Source organism: Ochotona curzoniae, unplaced genomic scaffold, assembly GCF_017591425.1.
Source record: "Ochotona curzoniae isolate NIBS_2020 unplaced genomic scaffold, NIBS_Ocur_1.0 scaffold_3890, whole genome shotgun sequence".
Classification (NCBI taxonomy): domain Eukaryota; kingdom Metazoa; phylum Chordata; class Mammalia; order Lagomorpha; family Ochotonidae; genus Ochotona; species Ochotona curzoniae.
The window spans coordinates 35,653,911-35,675,048 of record NW_024467115.1 but is presented as its reverse complement, the minus strand read 5'-3'; the positions used below and the strand labels follow the sequence as shown (position 1 = coordinate 35,675,048).

The following is a 21,138-nucleotide window of genomic DNA, read 5'->3' as shown; positions in this document are numbered from 1 at the left end:
AGTTACCTTCAAGATGTTCATTGCTCCTAAAAACGGTACTTTCCCTATTTCCACACTCTTCTGGAAGGGAAGCGGGACAAAGGGACAGAACCAACACCCATTCCTGTCCCTAAACAGCACGAACACTGAACGACTTTGGTCACTGTCAAAGACGCCTCAGTTTACCTTCGGGATGGGGGAAGGAAGTGACTGGTCTCAGTCACTGCCCTTGGGGTGACTCATGTGAATCCCCTCCCTGAGATGGTGCATAAAAGACCCCATTTCCTCAGGTTTTTCCTACTTTAGAGCCCTTTCCTGTCACTAACATAGGATCACCTACAACAACATCGTGTCTTCACGGGAAAAGCAAGAGTGGGAGGCAGCCAGAGCCGGGTTTGAATCCCATCTGAGCCAGTGCCAGCACAGAACCCGCTGACTTGGCATAGCAGGAGCCCACACACAGGAGCATCCGGAAATCTGCAGGATCTTTGAGAGGGAATAAAAAATGAACCTGTGCCTGGCTGTTAGGAATTTTTGCCATGAACCTGAGATGCCAGACGCAGTGAGTCACACAGGAGGTCTTTATTCCCGCGGGAAAGGCAGCTGCAGAGAAGGGAGAGAAAGCAGGACAGAGGAAGATGGCATGGGAAGGGAGGCTGGGAGCAGACTTCTGCCGTAGTAACAGAAGGGGGCTCCAAGGGAGGCCAGTGCAAGAGCTGAGGGTCAAGGAGAGGAAGGAAGGGAGCTTGCCTTTATAGCATGGGGGCAGGTCCTGGGAGTACAGCCTCACAGGGATTGGCAGGTGTGGCAGTAGGCGGAGACCAGGGATATGGGGATTGGTGGATAGGGCTGTCAGGGAAGAAGATTGAACGTGGACCTAAAGAGCCAAAAGCCTAAGGGAAACCAAAATGAGACAAGGGAGCTGGAGCCTAGGGGGCACAGCTATTTAAGGCAGATGCGGGTCTAAAATGGTGGGGGGGGGGGTCTCATCTGTCTTTGGGGCTGATGCTCGACCCCTCTTCACACCTGCCCCTTAGTCAGGCATTTAATAAATGCATTTTTTGGGGCCGGTGCGGTGGCGCAGTGGTTAAGGTCCTCGCCTTGCATGCCCGGGATCCCATATGGGCGCCGGTTCTAGTCCCGGCAGCCCTGCTTCCCTTCCAGCTCCCTGCCTGTGGCCTGGGAAAGCAGTCGAGGACGGCCCAAAGCTTTGGGACCCTGCACCCACGTGGGAGACCCGGAAGAGGCTCCTGGCTTTGGACTGGCATAGTATCGGCCGTTGCGGCTCACTTGGGGAGTGAATCATTGGACGGAAGATCTTCCTTTCTGTCTCTCCTCTCTGTATATCTGCCTTTCCAATAAAAAAATAATAAAAATAAATATTTAAAATTATAAAAATAAATAAATAAATGCATTTTTTGTCACAAGAGTACTGACACGTTTCCCAAGTGTTTCCCATCTGGAAAAGATCAGTAGGATTGGTACAGCTGGGAGAAGCCAACCCACGGTCGAGATGACACAGGGCAGTACAGGCAAACCCAGAAGCTTGGCTCCCATGGCTCTGGCACCCTCGCACCCTGCACCTGTGGCTGGCAAAAACCACACGACTATGGCGAGGACAACCGGTGGCCACCGCCAAGTCCCGCCTCCACCTGCCATGAGACTGCGAAGGGGATCAAGCTCAGGCTTGGGGCCCCCCACGCCCTCCCCCAGGCAGCAGGGGCCTCACCCTGGGTCAGGATGATAACACAATGAGAGGGGGATACAGATCCAGGGACCCCAGGCCCAGGGACAGCAAAGGTGGCACCGAGGTTCCTGTAGCCGCCCACAAATGGCAGCTGGCCACCGGTCCTGCCCCACCTCGGTCTCCCGGACGGGGAAGGCTGTTTGCAGGTGTTTAGGGAGAGAAGCAGCAGGTACAAGCATCTCTTCCCCCTGTAAGCGTTCCCGAGCAGGCACACAGCCTGAGACATTGGAAGTTTTTCTCTCCTGGCCAGCCCAGCCCTGGTACCCACCAGCTGTTGGAATCCCAGACAATGCCCCCAACCTGGACACACCTTGCAGAGCAGAGATTCCTTGAAAATGAAATCCCCTCCCTCTATGAGGGCAGGACCCCAGGCCAGCTTTTGGAACAAATCGGGAGGGTAGGGACCCAGGGCTGGAAGCCATGTCCTCCTCCTGCAGAAGCAGGTCTCAGATCCTGCCAGCTCCTCCCCTGCCTGCAGAAGCAGGTGGAGGGCTGCGGGGAGGTGGGGCGAGTGGACACACCTGAGAAAGCAGCAGGCGAGGGAGAGGCCGCCCGCCCAGCCTGGTGCGCGCCAGCAGTACTCACCGGACCTTAACCTGAGCTCGCCCAAGCAGCCGTAGGCATCCGTGAGCTTGCCATAGTCTCCTCTGATGACTTCCTTCTCTTCCGGAGCTGGTGAGGAAGCACAGTGCAGGCATCAGAGACGCTGCGGCTCACCAGCCTGTCCCATCTGGCTCCCCGCCCGCGCCAAGAAAACGCCAAGATGATGGCGCGGAGCGAGCGTGGAAGTGGGGGCTGCCAGAACACAGAGCCGCAACCCACAAAAGGTCTGTCCCGGGGGCTGGAGAAGGCAAGGTGAGCACCCAAGGTGGCCCGCAGGTCTGGGGCTCCAGCTCTAGCTGGCAGCGGGGCCAGGGCCTTGCCACCCCACCCCCTGGCCCCATCTGTCCCAGCTGCACATGCTCAGACACAGGAGGGAAGCAGTGTTACTTGTGGGGCACTTCCTTCCATCAGCCCCAACCCCCCGCAGGGGGCCTGCTTCCAACCAGGAGAAACCCCAAGAAGAGGGTGCCTGGGGGGCGGGGGCCCTGGGCTGGGCCCAACAAGTGACAAGGCCAGCCCCAGGACCTGGGTGGCGAGAGGTCAGATCAGCTGCGTGCCGTGTCTGCCTGCTGATTAGCCGTGTTCTAAAGCGCAAGGACCAGGAAGGCATGTTCAGAGGCAGGGCCCGACCTCTGACCCGCTGACAGTTCCTGGGGCTGTTCCAGGGCTGCGTTGGGGGCAGGCCTGTGGACCCCGCCCAAGAATAACACATTAGGCACACAGGACAAAGCGGAAAATATCACACGAACGAAGCCGGTCCCTGCAGACCTGGGGATACCCCGCGGATCTGAAACGCCCGAGCCAGGAAAGCACGGCGGTCAGGGGCTGAGTGCAGCGGGGGGAGACACCACGGACACGGCTCTTCTGGACCCTGGGAGAGGCGCTTCAGGAGCCCGCACTGCAGTGCAGTGGGTGTTAAGCCACCACCTGTGACGCCAGCCCTCCACCTGAGTGCATGCTTGCCCCCATGTGGGACAGCTAGTTGGAGTTCCAGATCCCTGGCCTGGGCCTGGCCTAACCCAGGCTGTTGCAACCACGTGAGTAACAAACCAATGGATGGAAGACCTGTGTGTGTGTCCCTCTCTGTAACCGCCTTTTAAATAACTAAACCTTTTAAAAAACATATTTTTGTAGAGTCAGTCATCTGTGTGCCCCATTACAGCACCTCAAAGTGTGAGACCAGACACCCCATATTTTGCAGGACAAAACCTAAGCATCCTTACATCTCTTACACTACAAACTCCACCGGGGATGGAAACAGTTCTTCCAGGAGTTCCCATCTCCCCTTGCTATTTCCCTCCTCCCACCCCCCTCCACAGTCCCCACTAGGACCCACAGGGGCCCCAGCCGCTCGGGGCCAGCCTGGGCTCTAGTCATCCCAGGAGGGCAGGTGTAAGGTCCTGTGGAGGGACCAGCCACCCCACCCAACAGCTGGTGAGCAAAGATCCAACAGACAAGGCGAGTCCTCCTCCGTCACTACAGGCTGGGCTTGTCACAGCACACTTGGGTGTCATCCCTGGGGGCAGTGATGCCAACAAAAGCACCAGTTAGTGCTGCCCTCTGCTCCCAGGGGAAGTACTGGACTGGGATCCAGGACTGGCCAGCGGCATGTCCAGCAACCAAGCCACGCCCAACCTGTTCTATTGGTTTCTATCTGCAGACAGGCAACGGAATCACCAATGGAGGTCTGTGGCATGGAGCTCACTGCCAGGAGACACAAGATTTATGCAGCACCCGTCTAAGGCCTGTCCTCACCTCCCTGTGTATGGGTCATGGACACACCCACCACCCCGTCGGCATCAGCACTTCACCCTGCCCCTCTGAACAGCGAGGCAATGCGAAACGTGCAGTTACACACACTGCCGAGGACCCCTGTCCCTGGTGTGGAATGACACAAGCACCAAGTCATCGTGGCTCTCAGGTCACGGACGGCCACCAAAGGCCATGAACGTTGGGCTTCAGGCTACGGGCAGACTTTAGCGCACAGATAAATTTACAAATCTGCAAATAAGGGGGAACCAGGGTTGCCGCTTACAGCGTCAGCATCCCATGTGGGAACTGGTTCAAGTCCTAGAGGCTCCCCCTTAATTCAGCCTCCTCCTAACAGGCCTGGGAAAGCAGCAGAGGCCCCCAAAGGGCTCCTGCACTCAAGTGGGAGACGTGGAGGTGGTTCTGGACTCCAGCCCGGCTCACCACTTGCCACTGCAGCCCTTTGGGAAATGAGCGAGCAGATGGAAGCCACTCCCCTTTCTTTTCTTCCTTCCTTCCCTCATTCCTATTCTTTCTCTTTCTCCCCCTCTCTTCCTCCTGCCCTCCCTCCATAACTGCTTTTCAAATAAATAAAATTTTTGAAGATTTATTTATTTTCATTTGAAAGGCAGATTTTTTTACAGAGAGGAGAGACTGAGCAACAGTCAGAGCTAAGCCAATCCAGAGCCAGGAGCCAGGAGCCTCCTCTGGGTCTCCCATGTGGGTGCAAGGTCCCAAGGACTTGGGCCATCCCCGCCACAAGCAGAGAGCTGGATGGGAAGTGGAGAAGGTGGGGCATGAGCTGGCATGCATATGGGATGCCAGCACCACAGCATGGAAGACTGGCCTGATGTGTCACCATACCAGCCCCTAAAAAATCCTAAAAAAAAATCAAGTGGACTCATGGTAGAGGGTCTGAGAAGCCTCCCGGTGTCATCTAAGACCAGGGCTCCTCACCCGAGGACACAGGAAGTCCTCACAGCCCTGCAGACACACAGGACAGTTTGAGGAGGAGTCCGGTCATTCTGAAAAGTGTGTGTGAATTTTTACGTGTGTGATTTTAAAGCATTCACGTGAGAGTGAGAAAGCATGGTCCCCCCAATGGGTCCGCTCCCCCATGCTCAGGGCCGGGCCGGGCTGAAGCCAGGAACTCACCCCAGGTCTCCCACAGGGGACCCAAATGCTTGAACCATCACTACTGCCTGCCAGGGGCCACAGCAGCAGGAAGGAGTCAGGTCTGAAGAAGGAAGACTCAAGTACCGAGCTCAGGGACTAAAGTGCAGAGGGTGCAGGCACCTTCACGGGCGTCTTTTTTTTTTTTTTTTTTTTTAATAAAGATTTACTTATTTGAAAGGCAGAGTTACAGAGAGAAATTTCTTCCATCCACTGAATCACTTCATGACATGGAGGCAACAGTCAGAGTTGCAGCTTCTTCCGGGTCTGCCAGGACACGAGCCAGTGCCCACGTGGGATGCTGGTGCTGCAGACAGAAGCTTTACCCACTATGCCGCAGAGCCAGCCCTCCCATGGCACCTTAGCCGCTGCGTCCAGCATCAGCACCTGCTGTGCCCCTTTACCGGGCATGGAGCTAAGTGTCCACAGACTCCCAAGGGCGTGAGCAACACCAAAAAGCTGAAGGACCAAGCCAATCAGTTCACTATTGCCAACTCATACCTGACTCAGACTGACAGGGTTTCGTGGTAGTGCTGGTGGTGGTGGGAGCACAGGCCCCTTCAGAAATTGAATGCAAACAAAATCCCTCATGCCGAGAGTCAGGCAGACTTTGCTGGGGAGTGGGGGTGAGCAGGGGAGGAGTTTACTCACAATACACAGCCCCTGTGAGATGTGGCTCTCAGTGTCCCTAACCAAAGGACATAGAAGCCACAGTCCCATCAACTTGCCTGGCAGATAGGGCAGCCAGGAAGCGCCACATGCAGGTGCCAGCTGCCTAGAACCTCTTTTTCTATGCTGTTTCCTCCAGAGTTGTGGCACGCTGTTCACAGACACGGCCCCAAAGAGCAGCCCCCTGCACCCCTGGCAGAAGACATCAAGACCAGTGCCTGTATCCCAATCAGAACTTGGCTCAAGGTCTTCCTGCTTGGGCTGCGGCACCTGCCCCAGGGCCTCCGAGGCACCAGTGCCAGGACATTCTCTGGGGCTCCCGTCACTGACCTCTGCAACAGCCAGAACCCGCCCAGGTTCCTTCGTAATGAGGACAGCGATGTACAGGTCAGGGGTGTCATGCAGATCTGTCTCTGAGTCCTGCATTGGCCTGAGATCTGTGGATATTTCCCAAATGAAAGCGTGATGACGGTTACGATTTTAAAAAGTCAAGATGACGCCTGTATTGTGACATGGCACGTTAAGCAGCCACCTGTGGCATCCGCATCTCACACAGGTGATGGTTCAAGACGTGGCTGCTCCACTTTCAATCCAGCTCTCTGCTCAGGAGCCTGTGAAAGCAGCAGAGGATGGCCCAAGTGCTTGAGCCCCTGCCATGTAGCGGACCTGGCCTCACAGGTGGAAGGTCCCCTTGCAGGTGTAGGCAGGGCCAAGGGAGGACCCCAGCGGCTCTCCCTGCAAGTCTCAGTCACGTGACCCTGACCCCAGCAGCCCGGATCTCCATCTACCCTGTGGCTGGACACAGACCCATGAGCTGCAATGGTGCCTGCTTCTCCCTGTTTAAAAACAAACAAACAAATAAACTGCTGGGGTCCGTGCAGTAGGTGTGGATCACATGGAGGTGTGAAGAGAACAGCTCCCCTGCTTGGCAGGGCCTGGGGGAGCTTCCAGCTGTTAGGGCTCGGCGGATGTCTCTCTGACCACCGTGACACGGTTTCACCCCCTTTTTGCATGGACGCTCGAGCACCCCACTAAGAATTCTGTAATCCATTGAGGCATTGTTGTTTGCCCCTGTGAGATGGCTTTTGTTACTGATGTGAATCTGGGAGTTAATGTTACTGATAATGTCCTGGTGAGTGGGCCTTTAGCTGCGCACAGGAGTACAATTAAGCCCATGCCGTTACTGGACACTTTATTATGTGCCTACCTATTGCACTGGAATCTGGACTAGACATGTAGACATGGCTTGATAAGAATCTTACAAATTGGGCCCAGTGTGATAGCGAAGTGGTTAAAGTCCTCGCCTTGCATGCTCTGGGATCCCATATGGGCACTGGTTCTAATCCTGTCAGCCCTGCTTCCCATCCAGCTCCCTGCCTGTGGTCTGGGAAAGCAGTCAAGGAATGGCCCAAAGCCTTGGGACCCCGCACCTGCATGGGAAACCCGGAAGAGCTCCTGGCTCCTGGCTTCGGATTGGCTCAGCTCCAGCCGTTGCAGCCATTTGGGGAGTGAATCATCAGACGGAAGATCTTCCTTTCTGTCTCTCTTCCTATCTGTATATCTGCCTTTCCAATAAAAATAAATAAACCTTTAAAAAACAAACAAAAAATAATCTTACAAGTTAATGAAAGTGATAGGAGTATGAACTAAAACTACTATGGCAAAAAAAAAAAGCTACTGTGACCCTAAAGGTTAGCCTGTCCTTGTAACTCTTTAGAGCATAGAAATGTAGCTGTATTAGCTGCATTTATAATTTTTTAACTAGAGGAATTATAGGGTGATTTTATTAATCATAGAGATATGCTTTTGATTATTGTTGGATTGTTTATGGGGTTATAGAGCCTGTAATTGTGGGGGCATTTAATATTTGAAACTTTTTGGGCCCGGCGGTGTGGCGTAGCAGCTAAAGTCCTCGCCTTGAACGTGCCGGGATCCCATATGGGCACTGGTTCTAATCCCGACAGCTCCACTTCCCATCCAGCTCCCTGCTTGTGGCCTGGGAAAGCAGTCGAGGACGGCCCAAAGCTTTGGGACCCTGCACTCGTGTGGGAAACCCGGAAGAAGTTCCTGGATCCTGGCTTCAGACCGGCATAGCATCGGCCATTGCAGTCACCTGGGGAGTGAATCATCGGACGGAAGATCTTCCTCTCTGTATATCTTCCTACCATCTGTATATCTGATTTAAAAAAATTTTTTTGAAACTTTTGTCTTGGATTTTTACGTTTTTCCCCTTGTAACATATTTTTCCCATTAAGTGATGGGCAAGTTGTAGAAATAGAAATGTGGTAGGAATGTATTACTGATTAGCAGGTAACCGCATGTGCCTTGGCCTTGGAGTCCTGGCTGTCACTCCATGGCTACCACTAAAGAATAAACAATGGCTTGCTTTGAAGAATTTGAATACAGTATTTTGCAGAATTATCTTTAGGGGCACCTGCTTAGCCCTGAAGTGCAGACAGAATGACCAAATGTCTGTACCTGCCCCCTTAGTCTTGAAGTGAAAATAGAACAATTAGTTGTTTGTGTAGAAGCTTGTGATGTGTCTGAGAAAATAAAAAAGGACAGCTTCTTGAGCTGTGGCGAGAGGGCACCAGGTGGCAGTGTCCGTGTCTTATTGCCGACTCCACACGCACGCCCTTCTTGAGCTCCGAACTCGGCTGGAGCTAGACCAGCAACGAACAAACAAATAAACCATTTTTATTTGAAAGGCAGAGTTACAGAGATCTTCCATCCATTGGTTCACTCTCCAAATGGCTGTAACTGCTATAGCTGAGCCAATCAGACCTGAAGCCAGGCCTCCCATGCGGATGCAGGGGCCCAAGGACTTGAAGCATCCTCTGCTGCTTTCCCAGGCTACAAGCATTGGAAAGTGGATCAGAAGTGAAGCAGCCAGGTCTCGAACCGCTGCCCAGATGGGCTGCTCCTGCCACAGCTGGAGAATTAGCCTGCTTTCCACAGCATGACACACCACTCCCTCTCTGCCTCCCCTGCTTCTCTCTCTGCACATGGAGACTTCTTTGCCTTCAGTTACTACACAGGAATCTACACAAACAAGAGCCAGCCAGGGGGAACTGCAAAACGCAGGCGTGTGTGCACCAGCCCACACACGGGGGTGGGCCAAGTGACCCTGGGAGAAACAGTGGGAAACAAAACTGGGCCCTGGCCCTGTGCCACCACAGATAACAGCGTAACCCAGATAACCTAGGCCTGCCCCCTGCTACTGGGAAAATTAAACACAAGTGGAAAAAAAAAAAAAAAAAAAAGGACTTATCATGCTTGTAGTTTATAAACAAAACCCAACAGGACTACCCTGTCCCGTTCTATTCCTGCGAATCGCTGACTCATTAAAAACAGTGTCACCCCCAACTTCTTCAACATAACAGCTAGACACAGGCCATGCCCTTGTAAACATGTCATCAACAAACCAGGAGGCCTTGGAACCGGAGCTCTTGCACAGGCCCCAGGCCCTGGTGGACAGTGTCTGGCTTCCCTGCAGCCCACGTGGATGGAACGCCAAATCCCGCTGCCCACTCCTGGTGGTGGCCGGCTAGCCTTGCAGGTCCCCGACTGACAGCTCCGTCACTCCTGTCTTTAGCTCCCGCTGTCACACAGCCGTCTACAAGGGTGGCAGGCACACTGGATGAGGGGCCTCACCTAGCCCCTATGTGACCTCATCTTGGTGTTCAGCTGTGACAACCCTACTCCTAAATGACAGCTCAGTGCCAGCATTGTGGCAGGTTAAGCCACCGCCTAGGACCCAGGAAATCCTACACAAGTGCTAATTCCAATCCTGGCTGCTCCATTTTCGATCCAGCTCCCTGCTGATGCACCTAAAGATGGCTTCAAGCGTTCGAACCCCTGCCACTCACGTGGGAGACCTGGGGTGGCTCCTGTTTTGGCCTGGCCCAGCGCAGGCTGTTGGGGCCATCTGGGGAGTAAATCAGCAGATGGAAGAGCTCCATATTTCCCTCAGTCCCTACCTTTCAAATAAAAACAAGTAAGTCTTTCAAAAAGAAACTGCTCCCATCTCCTGCACAGCTCCCGTAGCCTCCCTGTGAGCACAGCTTCTCCCGGCCTGTGCATCTCCGGCTTGCTGAGCAGAGGTCGGCTCCCGCCTGGCTTGCACTCTCAGCTCCTCCTTGTCCACCTTGGAACCCGCCATGCCCTCAGCAAACACCTGTCTCACCACCGGCCGCAGCTGGCAGCATTCTCAGCCCAGGGACTCTGGTGAACTAGACAGAAGCCACTGGTGCCAGGGTGGGGCTGAGGAGGGCCTGTGGCAAGAGAGGAAGATGGGAGGGCAATGACACATGAAGCTGAGCCCTGCAGGGCGTGGACGAGGCCAGGCACAATCAGGAACACCACCAGACACCCGGGTGGGCAGTTGAGGTCTGTAAGCATGACGGGGACAGTGATGGGAGCCGAGAACCAAGAGCAGGAACGCAGTAGGAGGGACGATGACGACCCAGGCGAGAGAGACAGCAGCATGGTCAGGGGGCGGCGACAGAAGCACCAAGCAGCTGTCAGGTTTCAAGGGAGGGGGAGACAGGCTCACAGTTCACTGCGGAAATTTCCAGAGAGGAGAGCAGTGTAACAGACCGGATTTACCCACATCACCACAGATGCACCTGCGCCTTCTCCCATCAACCTATGCCCAATCAGGTGGATTCATCCAACTCCTGCTCTCAACATCTTAGGCAGGTGGGTCCCCAGACTTAGTCCTCAGGCTCAGTCAGCACTAGAAGTGTAAATTGCAGGACTCACCGCAGGCCCCTGGAGCAGACCCAGACACCTGCCTGTTACACCTGCCCAGGGCTGAGAGCCTCTGTCCTACATTACCAGGCATCACATCATTTCATCCATGCACAGTAAGTTTCTAAACGACAAGGTGGCTTTGTTTGCTTGATGTCATCACAGAGCTGGTGTTGTGGCACCGCACATGAAACCACTGCTTGTGATGCTGGCACCCCAATCGGAGTCCCCATTGCTCCACTTCTGACCCAGCTCTCTGCTAATGCACCTGGGAAAACAGCAGAAGATGGTCCAAGTGCCTGTGCTCACGTGGGAGACCCAGATGGAGTTCCTGGCTTATGACCTTGGCCTGTATCCCAGCTCTGGCTGCTGCAGCCATCTGAGGAATGAATTAGTAAACGGAAGATCAACCCCTCTCTCTCTCTCTCTCTCTCTCTCTCTCTCTCAGGCCACTGAGCAGCTGAAGGGATGAGCAGCACCAGCATGATGGTGAAGTGGAGGACACAATAGGCTCCATGGGCAGCAAGGCACAGGGGCACGCTCACGTTGGTTCCAACTTGGCAGCAGCAGGGAGCTGGGCACGGCTGGAGAGATGGCTGAGGTCCCCAGCAGACAGGCCTGAGCACAGGGCTCCCAGGAGGGGTGTTTCAAGGCCAATGACATGGATGAGAAGTGTCAGAGGACCCAGTGGTGTGACGTCAGGAGGACAGATGAGGGCTGCAGGGAGACTGTGGCCACCTGGAGGGACAATCCAGCCACGCGGAGGGCCCAGGGATGTAGCATGCAGATGACTCTCTGGGGACTTGCACATGTGTGTGCACTTGCAGCACAGCCAGATACTCACGTGTGAACTGTGCTCACGTGCAGGCATCTGTATGCGTGTACCCACGCACTTGGGTGCTGTGCACACATGTGTGTGGCCACTTCCCTGTGTAGCCTTGTGAGCCATGTCCTGTGTGCATGCGACTCCTCCTGTGTGCACACATGTGCATGTTCATACTAGGGGGCAGGGAAACAAGGAGGCCAAGGGAGTGGGGGAGGGGGAGCAGGAGGAAAAGTTTTCTCTAAGATGGGGGGAGGACACCAGCACCAAACTCCCACGCTGGCAGGAAGAGCCAAGGGCTCTGCAGTGGGGACTGTTGGTGGTGGTGGGGGGGGGCGGCGGCAATAGCCTTCACCACAGCAGCCCAGTGTCACAGGCAGGGCAGGGCAGGTCACCCACATGGGCCCATGGGTGGGGGTACGATGCTAGGGGACACAGTGCCCTGTCGAACATGTGCTAGAAGCATCATCAGCCAGGAGCGGGGCTGGAGCGGAGCTGGGGATGGGACATGACACAACACCCCCATCCAAGAAGTGAAGAAAACACGCAGCAATGGAACACAGCAGCACAGCCCAGCTGAATTTGGGGGCTCTCCAGTCGACTACCAGACTTATCCAATGGCAGCAAGACACCTCCAGAAACTTCCAGCAGCCTAGAGCAGGCCCAGGCTTGGAGTGGGAATGAACCAGGGCCAAGGTTTTGTCCAGTGTGGGAGACCAGTGGGGATAGGGGACAGGGGGCATAAGGCGGGGCCCGTCACCAGGGCAGACAGAGGAGATGCAGGCCAGGGTCAAGGCCACACCCAGAGGGTCACAACCGCAGCAGGGCCCAGGGTCCAGGGATGGATGATGAGGAGTGGGTGACCAAACACTAGGATTTCTGAACAGACCTGGGACGGACAGGTGCATGTATGGTTCAGGGAGGAGTCCACGGTCATCAACCGGAGACCGAAGGAGTCAGGAAGCAGCAGGCCTCACCCAGAACCCGACCACATCCCCAGGAGGGGAGGGGCCACAGACCTGCAGGGCTGGGGGCTCCTGCTGCACGGGTTCACCGTCCAGTCCTGCTCCTGGCAACCTGGGAGACATCTGCTTTGTCACTCAACAGCATGGCTGGTGGTTAGCCGGCCCTGAATGCAAAAGCTCTTGGGACTGAGAGAAACCACCATGAACTAAAATCAGGACAGAGAGGACCATGTGGACAGCAGCTGGGAGATGGGCCTGTCCTTAGATATCTAGGTCCAGGGGTGGGTGGGAGAAAAAGAGCCATACAGCAGCCACACCCCCTAAGAAAGGGGCTGGGGCAGGGTGGGCGGAGGCAGCAGCCACCTCCCCTGCACTGCAGCGGGTGTCTGCCCTGGTGCAGATCCAGACCCGGCCAGCTCAGTCGCCGGACAGTGCACGCATTCCTGGTCTTGTGTCACAATTTCCATAGTCACATGTCCCATGGAGACCTGCCCATAGCCCAGGACTGTAAGTCAGTCCAGGCTGGAGGGCTCACCCGTGGCCACGTTCTTGGGACCAACACTAACCCATCTTCTAGTGTTTCAGGGTCTCAGGAGGACAGACTTGGACAGACCAAGGTCAAGGCCTCTCTTGGGAACTCAGTTTGGCCTGGCTGCCTTCTGGGCCCCTAGATGAGACAGACGCAGAGTTGCAAAAAGAAAAAAAAAAAAGGCAGGGGCTTTCCCAGGGCAGAGTGGCTGCGCACGGTTGCTAAGCAAAGCACAAATCAAAACATTTGTTTGGCGCCCAAAGCTGACTGGCTGGCCACAACCAGGAAATGTTACTGCCTTCCGGCTGTTTCTCTCCTTCGCCAAAAGACCGAGGCACACAAAAGCACAGAGGGCAATGGATGCACCCAGGAAGCAAAACCGAAATAGGGCAGACTGATGCCACCGCCCCACACCTGGGGTTCTCTGATCTCCCCAGGCCTACCCCAAGCCAGGGAGCTGACAGGAGCTGGCAGCAGCTGGGACAAGGCCAGAGCGGGGGCCTGAAGGGCAGGACTGGCCACGAATCTATGCAGTTTAGCCTCTTTATTCCTCTCAAAGGAGAAATCCAAGCAATCAACTTGCACCTTAAATCGAGCACAGGAACCAGCGCTGTGGGATAGTAAGCTAAGCCTCTGCCAATGGCACCAGTGTGAATCCTGGCCGCTCCACTTCTGATCCAGTTCCCTTACAACGCACCTGGGAACAGAGGAAAATGGCCCCAGTGCTTGGGTCCTTGTACTCACATGGAGACCAGGAGTAAATTCCTGGCTCCTGGCTTCAGATCAGCTCCACCTGGGTGAGCGAACCAGAGAGTGGAAGATTTCACCCTCTCTGTAACTCTGCCTTCCGAATAAAAATAAATCTTAAAACACACACACACATGCACAAACAACTGGCACAGAGCTGGGTGGTTCAACCAATGGCTATTTGTGCCAAGGGTGGGGCCAGGGCACCTGCTGGCCCTCCCACTTTTGCCCGAGCACAACCCTTCCTCCATGAACATGTGGGCACTCACTTTAGACCAAGGAGCACCCTGTAGCAGCAAGTCACAGCAGCACCCCTTCTCTGTCTCACTCTGGTCCTTCATTTCCCACTGCACCCCACCCTGGCATCCATCCCTTCGCCACCCAACAGACTCCTCTGCTTGCTCCCAGGGCCACGACAGGTGCACAGGCCTGGCAGCTGGCAGCTCTGCTGCTTCCTGCCTTGGTCGGTTCTGTGCTCACTCCTCCCACTCCTTCCCACCTTGTCCCATTTGCACAAGGGAGCCTGTGTCTCCTCCATGTTTCCACACAGGTGCACGCTCACACACACCCACCCACTGCATGTGTAATCCAGACACCTCCTGATGCCAGGGAGAGAGGGCAGAGGGAAGGTGCAGTTGTGTTCCCTTGCACTGCCCAGCAGAGCTTCTAGAGGCCTCCTGGTGCTGGGCACTATTCAGGATGCTACGGGAAAGCAGGGAGTCAGAAGGGACTGCGGCCAGGAGGGTGGGGCAGCAGGTATGAGCCTGCTGGTATCATCAGATGGAGGTTCATGTAAGGTGGGAAGGGGAGAGGGCAATCAGAGTCAGGACAAGAGGGGATAGTGGGCCGGTCTAAAGGTGGACATGACTGTGAACTAGGTGGACATGAGGGTGAACTAGAGGGGACCCCATGGACAGGGGATGAGCAAGGAGGCTGCCCGGTGTGATGGAGCCAGGACAGTGCCCACACAGTGCAGACCCAGGCAGCTGGAGCTTTGCTCAGTAACCCTGGGAGCCAGGCCATGGGTGGGGAAGAGGAGGAGGAGGATGAAGAGGAGGAGAGGGTGCAGGCTCCTCCTCCCCGAGACTGGAAGAGACACCTGACTCAGTGCAGGTAATCAGCTCCCCAGACCACACCGATGACCAGGGATGAGACCCCATTGGCCACACAAGCTGGGCTGTCACGGGGGCTTTGTCCACGAGGACCAGGAGAGAGCAGGTGGAGAGAGCGGCGTGGGCAGTGTGAGAGCAGTGAAGCAGCAGGATGGGGTGGGGTCAGAGGGCTCCGGGCCCTGGAGCAGGTAGATCTCATGGCATCAGGAGCACTGGGGTGTCAGGGAGCCTGGGACAGGGTCACGCTAGTTCGCTGGCTTGGTTAGGAAGGACCATGTCCAGCTTGCAAAGGGAGAGTGAAGGATAGAGTCCACTGGGTAAGAGGCCAGCAGATTGGGTGGGGCCACCTCTGGGCGTGCTCTCACCTCGGGTGGAGTCCCAGGGTTGGGAGAGCCAGGGGCCAAAGCTCAGCCCCGCAAAAACCACAGAGGTGTGGCTCGGAAGGGAAGGTTGTCTGTAGGCGAGCCCTAGCCTGAAGTCACGCAAGGGACAAGCAGGGCCACCCCCACCTGCCCCACCCCTACAGGAGACGGTGAGTGGAGCAGGTGCTCCAGCAAGAGGCTGGGGAAGATGGACCGATTCATCCTCCCTCTATCCCACCTGGGAATCCAGGGTGAAGCTCTACCAACAAAGCGAAAGGTGCCCTGCCAGGGCTGAGCCAGGCAAATGGGCCACACTCCACCCAGGACACGCAGGTCCCCCCGCCCCCCGACACCTGCCTGTGAACTTCCTCAGCTCTAGGATCCCTCTCCTGGGAAGCCTGCCTTTGCAGAATGACCCCATGACCTGCTCCTGACACCCATGTAGGCCACCTTGGGGGTGGGGGAGCTATGGAGTGAGGGGGGCGGGGGTCATGCTACAGCCCCTCCCCCCGGCCTTTTTGGGGCGGCCCCACCCTCCGTACACTACACAGCAGCCCCCTTACTGTCTTCTGCAACTCCCCAGGCACCTGCACTCCCTGCCCGGATGGTCCCAGCCCCTGAGTGTGTACCTCAAGGCACGGGCTGGAACGGAAGTTTTCATGGGGCACATCTGAATGAACCAGGCTTGTCCGGCAGCTGTGGGACAGGCCCTGGGGCCCCTGTCTCACAGGAAAAGGATGGGGCTGGGGGAGAGAGGACGACTGAGCACTGTGGACACCCTCAGGAGTGACAGGCCAGCAGAAGGGAGGCTCGGCCTTTGTCCACCCAGCACCCATCACCCACAGATGGCTGTACCAGGCAGCACCAGCTACACTGGCACCACTGTTAAGGCCGCTTGTGCCCTGCCACTGGAGAACAGCACTGGGGCCAGGCATTGTGCCGCACCACCTCCTTCATCATGACCCTGAGGGTCCCCTGCTCTTCCGCCCCTTTTATGAACAGGTTGAAAAGAGAGTGCAAAACTTCCTGCTGCTGCGGTGTCTGGGTGGGGTGGCATTTCTCACCTTCGTGGGCTCAAATCGATCAGCTCGAAGCAGTGTCTGGGGAGATGCTGTGTAGGGGTCCCAGGGTGCAGCTGCTCCCAGGCTTGGGGATCCCTGGTGTGAGCTCCTCGCTCCTGGGGGACATAGGGATGGAGGGGAGGAGACACATCTGGACTGTGCCCTCAGCTGTGCCTCACGTGATCTGCAGCCTGGACCACCTCGTGCCCTGGGTGCAGAGCAGCTGGCACCCCCAGCAGGTCAGGGGACTCCTGGGCCAGCCTTCTCTGAAGATGGCTGAATCCAGAAGAGCCCTGTTGGGCCCAGTGACCTACAGCAGGGACAACGCCCTCGCCTGCGCCCCATGGGGAGAAAGCCCCACTTCCAGGGGAGGCTAACTGACTCCCATCCCACGAGTCCCAGTAGGCCTCCATTCCGCTGATTTGCTTAGACTGTCTATGCCAGCTTTGCAACACAGGTGTTGCATCCGCTGTCGGTTGGGTCACCTCTATCCTTATGGGCCTTCGTATTTTTTAAGATCTATTTATTTTTATTTGATAGGCAGATTTTACATAGAGAAGAGAGAGCAAGGGAGATCTCCCATCCGCTGGTTCACTCCTCTCAGGCTCTTGACCTCCAGGCTAAATGTTCACATGAATGACACCTGCCAAGGCCCTGGTTCCAGGTCAGGTCTCGCCGAGGTCCAGCCTGGGCATCCCTTAGCCCAGACACTGGCGGCCAGCACCGTAGGGCTCATCTCACACATATGAAGCCATCTTGGGGGTGTCAGCCAAGCCTGAACATAAAATTCATGGACATCTCATGTATACCTTACTCATCTAGTCCAAAGGTATTTTAAAACATATTTGGTGGGGCCTGGTACGGTAGCCTAGTGGCTAAATCCTTGGCTTGCATGAGCCAGGATCTCATATAGGCACCAGATCATATCCTAGCTGCTCCACTTTCCTTCCAGCTCCCTGCTTGTGGCCTGGGAAAGCAGTCGAGGATGGCCCAAAGCCTTGGGACCCTGCACCCACACGGGAGATCAGCAAGAGACTCCTGGCTCCTGGCTTTGGATTGGCTCAGCTCCGCCTGTTGCGGCCACTTGGGGAGCCAATTAGCAGATAGATCTTCCTCTCTGCATCTTCTTCTCTCTGTAAATGTGACTTTCCAATAAAAATAAATTATTTATTCAAAATCAAAAAATTAAAAATTAAAAAAAAATTCAAAAGTTAAAAAAGTATTTTGGGAGTCAGAGTTGCGGTGTAGCCAGCCAAACCTCCACCTACAGCGCTGGCACCGCATGTGGGTGTGAGTTCAGGGCTCTGGCAGCTCTGCCTCCAATCCAGCTCTCTACTGATGCATCTGGAAAAGCAACGGAGGACAGCTCAAGTGCTTGTGCCATCCTGGCTTCGCCCAGTTCTGGCTGCTGCGGACTCTGGGGAGTAAAGCAGCAGACTGAAGATACATCTCTCACACGCACCTTCTCTCTCTCTGTTCTCTGTAACGTTGCCTTTCAAATTAAAAAAATAATAATAATTCTTTAAAAAAATTATTTAAAAGGCACACACACACACACACACACACACACACAGGAATGAGGATAGGAGGGAGAATAAAAAACACTCTACTGGTTCACTCCCTAAATGCCAAAACCAGGAATCGGAAGCTCCTCCTGGGTCTCCCAGGTAGGGGCCAGGGACTCAAGTATTTGAACCGTCACCTGCTGCCTCCTGGACACATTAGCAAAAAGCTGGGTCAGAGGCAGGGCAGCAGGACATGGGCCAAGCACGGGGATGCAGGCTGCCCGCGTCTCAAGCGGCAGCCCAACCCACTCCTCCACAAGCTGAGACCGTACAACAGTTGTAGCGCACCTGCGTTTTGACTGAGACCTGGCTGAGGTTGGTGTGGAATCTTCACTTGTGCCATCATGTTATTATCCAGGAAACCTTGAGTTTCAGAATAAAACCCACCTGTTGTGTTTTCCATGGAGCCAGCAAGGCCCTCAGTCGGGCTTTCTTTGTATTTACATACAGACTGGAGAAGAACCAACAGCTGTCCCGGTCGGGTGCCCACCTCAAGACCCCTGTGACCTGCCCGTGTTGGCAGGGCCGCGTAAAGCTGACAGTGGAACTTCCTCCCTGCGACATCCCTATTACAGGTTACTGATTTGTTGATGTTAAACTCACTTCATGAATTCCATCCACTCCGGCGAGGTTTATCAGAAGCAGGGGTTAGCACCATTCCACCCGACTGCACCATCTGTCTTGCCAGCCCAGGCACGTGCGCCAACACACACAGAGGTACAGGTACACCTATCATTTGGAGAACGCCAACCCGGCGCTGGATCAGATCACTGCCCCCACCATCCCGCAGGATCTGGCTCATGGACTTCCTGAGTTACAGCCTTTCTGTTACACCTACGGCATGGGAGAGCGTTTGGGAGGGGAGAAACCTGACAGTGGGGGACCCTCCAGAAAGTTCCAGCAAGGGTGAGCCTGGCCTCTCTGGAGGCCACACTTCCAGGCCAACACCCCATCCATTTCCTACCTGAAAGCAAAATTCTAAGCAAAAGGGCTGGTTGTGGCTCAACAGGCTAATCCTCCACCTTGCAGTGCCGGTTCATCCCATATGAGCACCAGTTCGAATCCCAGATGGTTAGTCCTTGGACCCTTGCACCTATATGAGAGACCCAGAGGAAGCTTCTGGCTTCAGATCAGCATAGCTCCAGCTACATCATTAGGGGAATGATCCAGTGAATGAAAGCCCTCTCTCTGTAAATCTGCCTTATATAAATAAATAAACCTTTCTAAAAATTCTAAGCAGCCATGGACCAGAAAGCCAGCAGGACACACACTCGCCACTCCTCCAGGGCGGTATAGCATGACACGCCCCATTTCCACGTGCCTGGTCTCTGGAATTTGCTCTTGTGTTGTGGGAACAGTGACAAATGTCTCTTCCACAGCCGGATGAGAATAGCAGCCCCACTGCCCAGGTTAGAGAGGTTCCTGTTTTCCAGGGCAGTTGGCCGCCCCGGGTGGGGTGGGTACCTCCGTGTGAACCCACAAGGGGAGGCAGGTGGGCAGCAGTGAGGTGGAGGGGGCGTGCTTCTTCCCTGCCCAGGAGTTCCTGGAGTTTGACCACCTGACCAGCAGCCTGGACTTGTCCCGTGGTTGCACCATCAGGGCCATTGTGCTGTACACCTTCGTGGCGGTCACCCCTCCCACTGCTCACACACACCAAAGCTCAGGAGGAACAGCCACACTCCACTGCTTCTGCAGGAAATCAGCTGCCACCCCACAGTCTCTCCGACCTCATGACCTCAACAGCCCTCTCTCCAGCGTCTGCTGGAAGGGGAGGCAGGTGGTCCCCCAAGCGTCTGGGCTGGAGACAGTGAGGTGTCCCGTGGGAGCTTAGTACTAGCTGTGGTGGTCCAGAAAATGTGGCTCGAACCCAGTGCGGGGCAGTGAGTCATTTCCAGCCCCAATTTCCCACCATCCTCTTCTTCATTCGCACTCTTTAAACAAAGTGGATAATCCTCACGGTCCACAGTCCTGATAGCAAATATCACCCTTGCATGCAGAGCTGGGGGCTACACAGGGGTGAGGGTGTGCTGGGAACCCCTCCCTGCCCTAGGGCCAGCAGGCCTCCCTGCCCCCAGACCTGCTGATCTGACGACTCCTGCAGGCAACAAGCACACATCATGGACCTTGATGCGGCTCGACTCACATGACATGCACCCACCCACGGGAGAGCACGCACTCCGAGAGCCCCAGAGCCCCTCCTGCGGGAGGCAGCCCGCGGGGTACTTTGCAGTGCACGCAGGCATCGATGGCCTTGAATGACAGCTGTCATGGACTTAACACAGCTGGGAACACCTGGATGAACATCTGCTCCGCTGACGCTTCTCGGAAGTGTCTTTTTGCTGGTTACCGGAAAGCGGCAGCATCACAGCAAGATGACCTCATGCGTTGTCATTAATTCATACGCACCCAATAAAAAATGTACAGTCTCCGGGTGCCGGATCTGGCTCAGACCCCAAAGCCATCTGAGATTTTTGACCTTGCCAAACAGCTCCTGCCAATACTGGGATTTCCAGGGAGCTGAGGTGGGGATGGATCTTTCTGCTTAACCCTTTTGTTGTTGTAGCTAGATACCCACGGAGTGGAGAAGCTGACATGGCTGTCACCTGTTTCTGAGGCTGGTGACGGGGCGGGGGGAGGCAAACACTAAATTTTCCCCAGCAAGGCCAGGAGCAGCACAAGGAGTACCTGTCTCCAGGCTGGGACCAGATGCTGGCTACCCAGCCCCTGCTCCCTGCACCAGCATCAGCTGCAAGGTTCCCTAGGGGGACCCTGAACTTGACACAAAGCTTTGCCTGGCCGGGCACCCCGGGCCCTCTCTGATGTGACCACAGATGGTAGGCAGGCTGCAGGTGGGGGACAGGAAAGAGCCAGAGCTGTGGGCCGGGGGTCTTCATGTCTTGCCTCCCAAACCCACCCTCATGCTGCCGTGCAAACATCAGCTTTGCATCCGAGCTCCCTGCCGCCTCCCACCAGGAGGTGGGGGAGGCGGCAGGTGGTGGGTTTGCTGGCAGTGTCATAGGAACCTTCTGGAGCCAGACCTGAGGTGAGGCAAGAGTTATCTGCATTTTTCTGAGACAACTTACATCAGTCATCACAGAGAAAGGGAACTCCTCAGAGCCAATCAGAGGGAGCAGAACGGAAAGGTGACTCGGGCGCTGGGGTCTCCAGCCACAGTGTGAGCAGCCAGAGCAAGCTGCGCGCCAGCAGGAAGAGCCTCCTGCTGCAACTCAGCTACAACCCGGCAACCAGGAACGGTTCCCGACAGCCTCACTGCAGTCCCCAGCTCTCCACCATGACCACCC

At 55.6% G+C, this 21,138-nt stretch overlaps 1 protein-coding gene across 2 annotated transcripts in view; it reads right to left on the bottom strand.

Moving 5' to 3' along the window:
* The window catches only part of SYNJ2 (synaptojanin 2), an 80,786-nt gene that overhangs the window by 54,426 nt on the left and 5,222 nt on the right, over positions 1–21,138 (bottom strand). For both annotated transcript variants that reach the window (XM_040965402.1, XM_040965403.1), the window contains exon 2: positions 2,312–2,398. In XM_040965402.1, the coding sequence (XP_040821336.1) occupies positions 2,312–2,398 (87 nt within the window). The remainder of the gene's footprint in view (positions 1–2,311; positions 2,399–21,138) is intronic.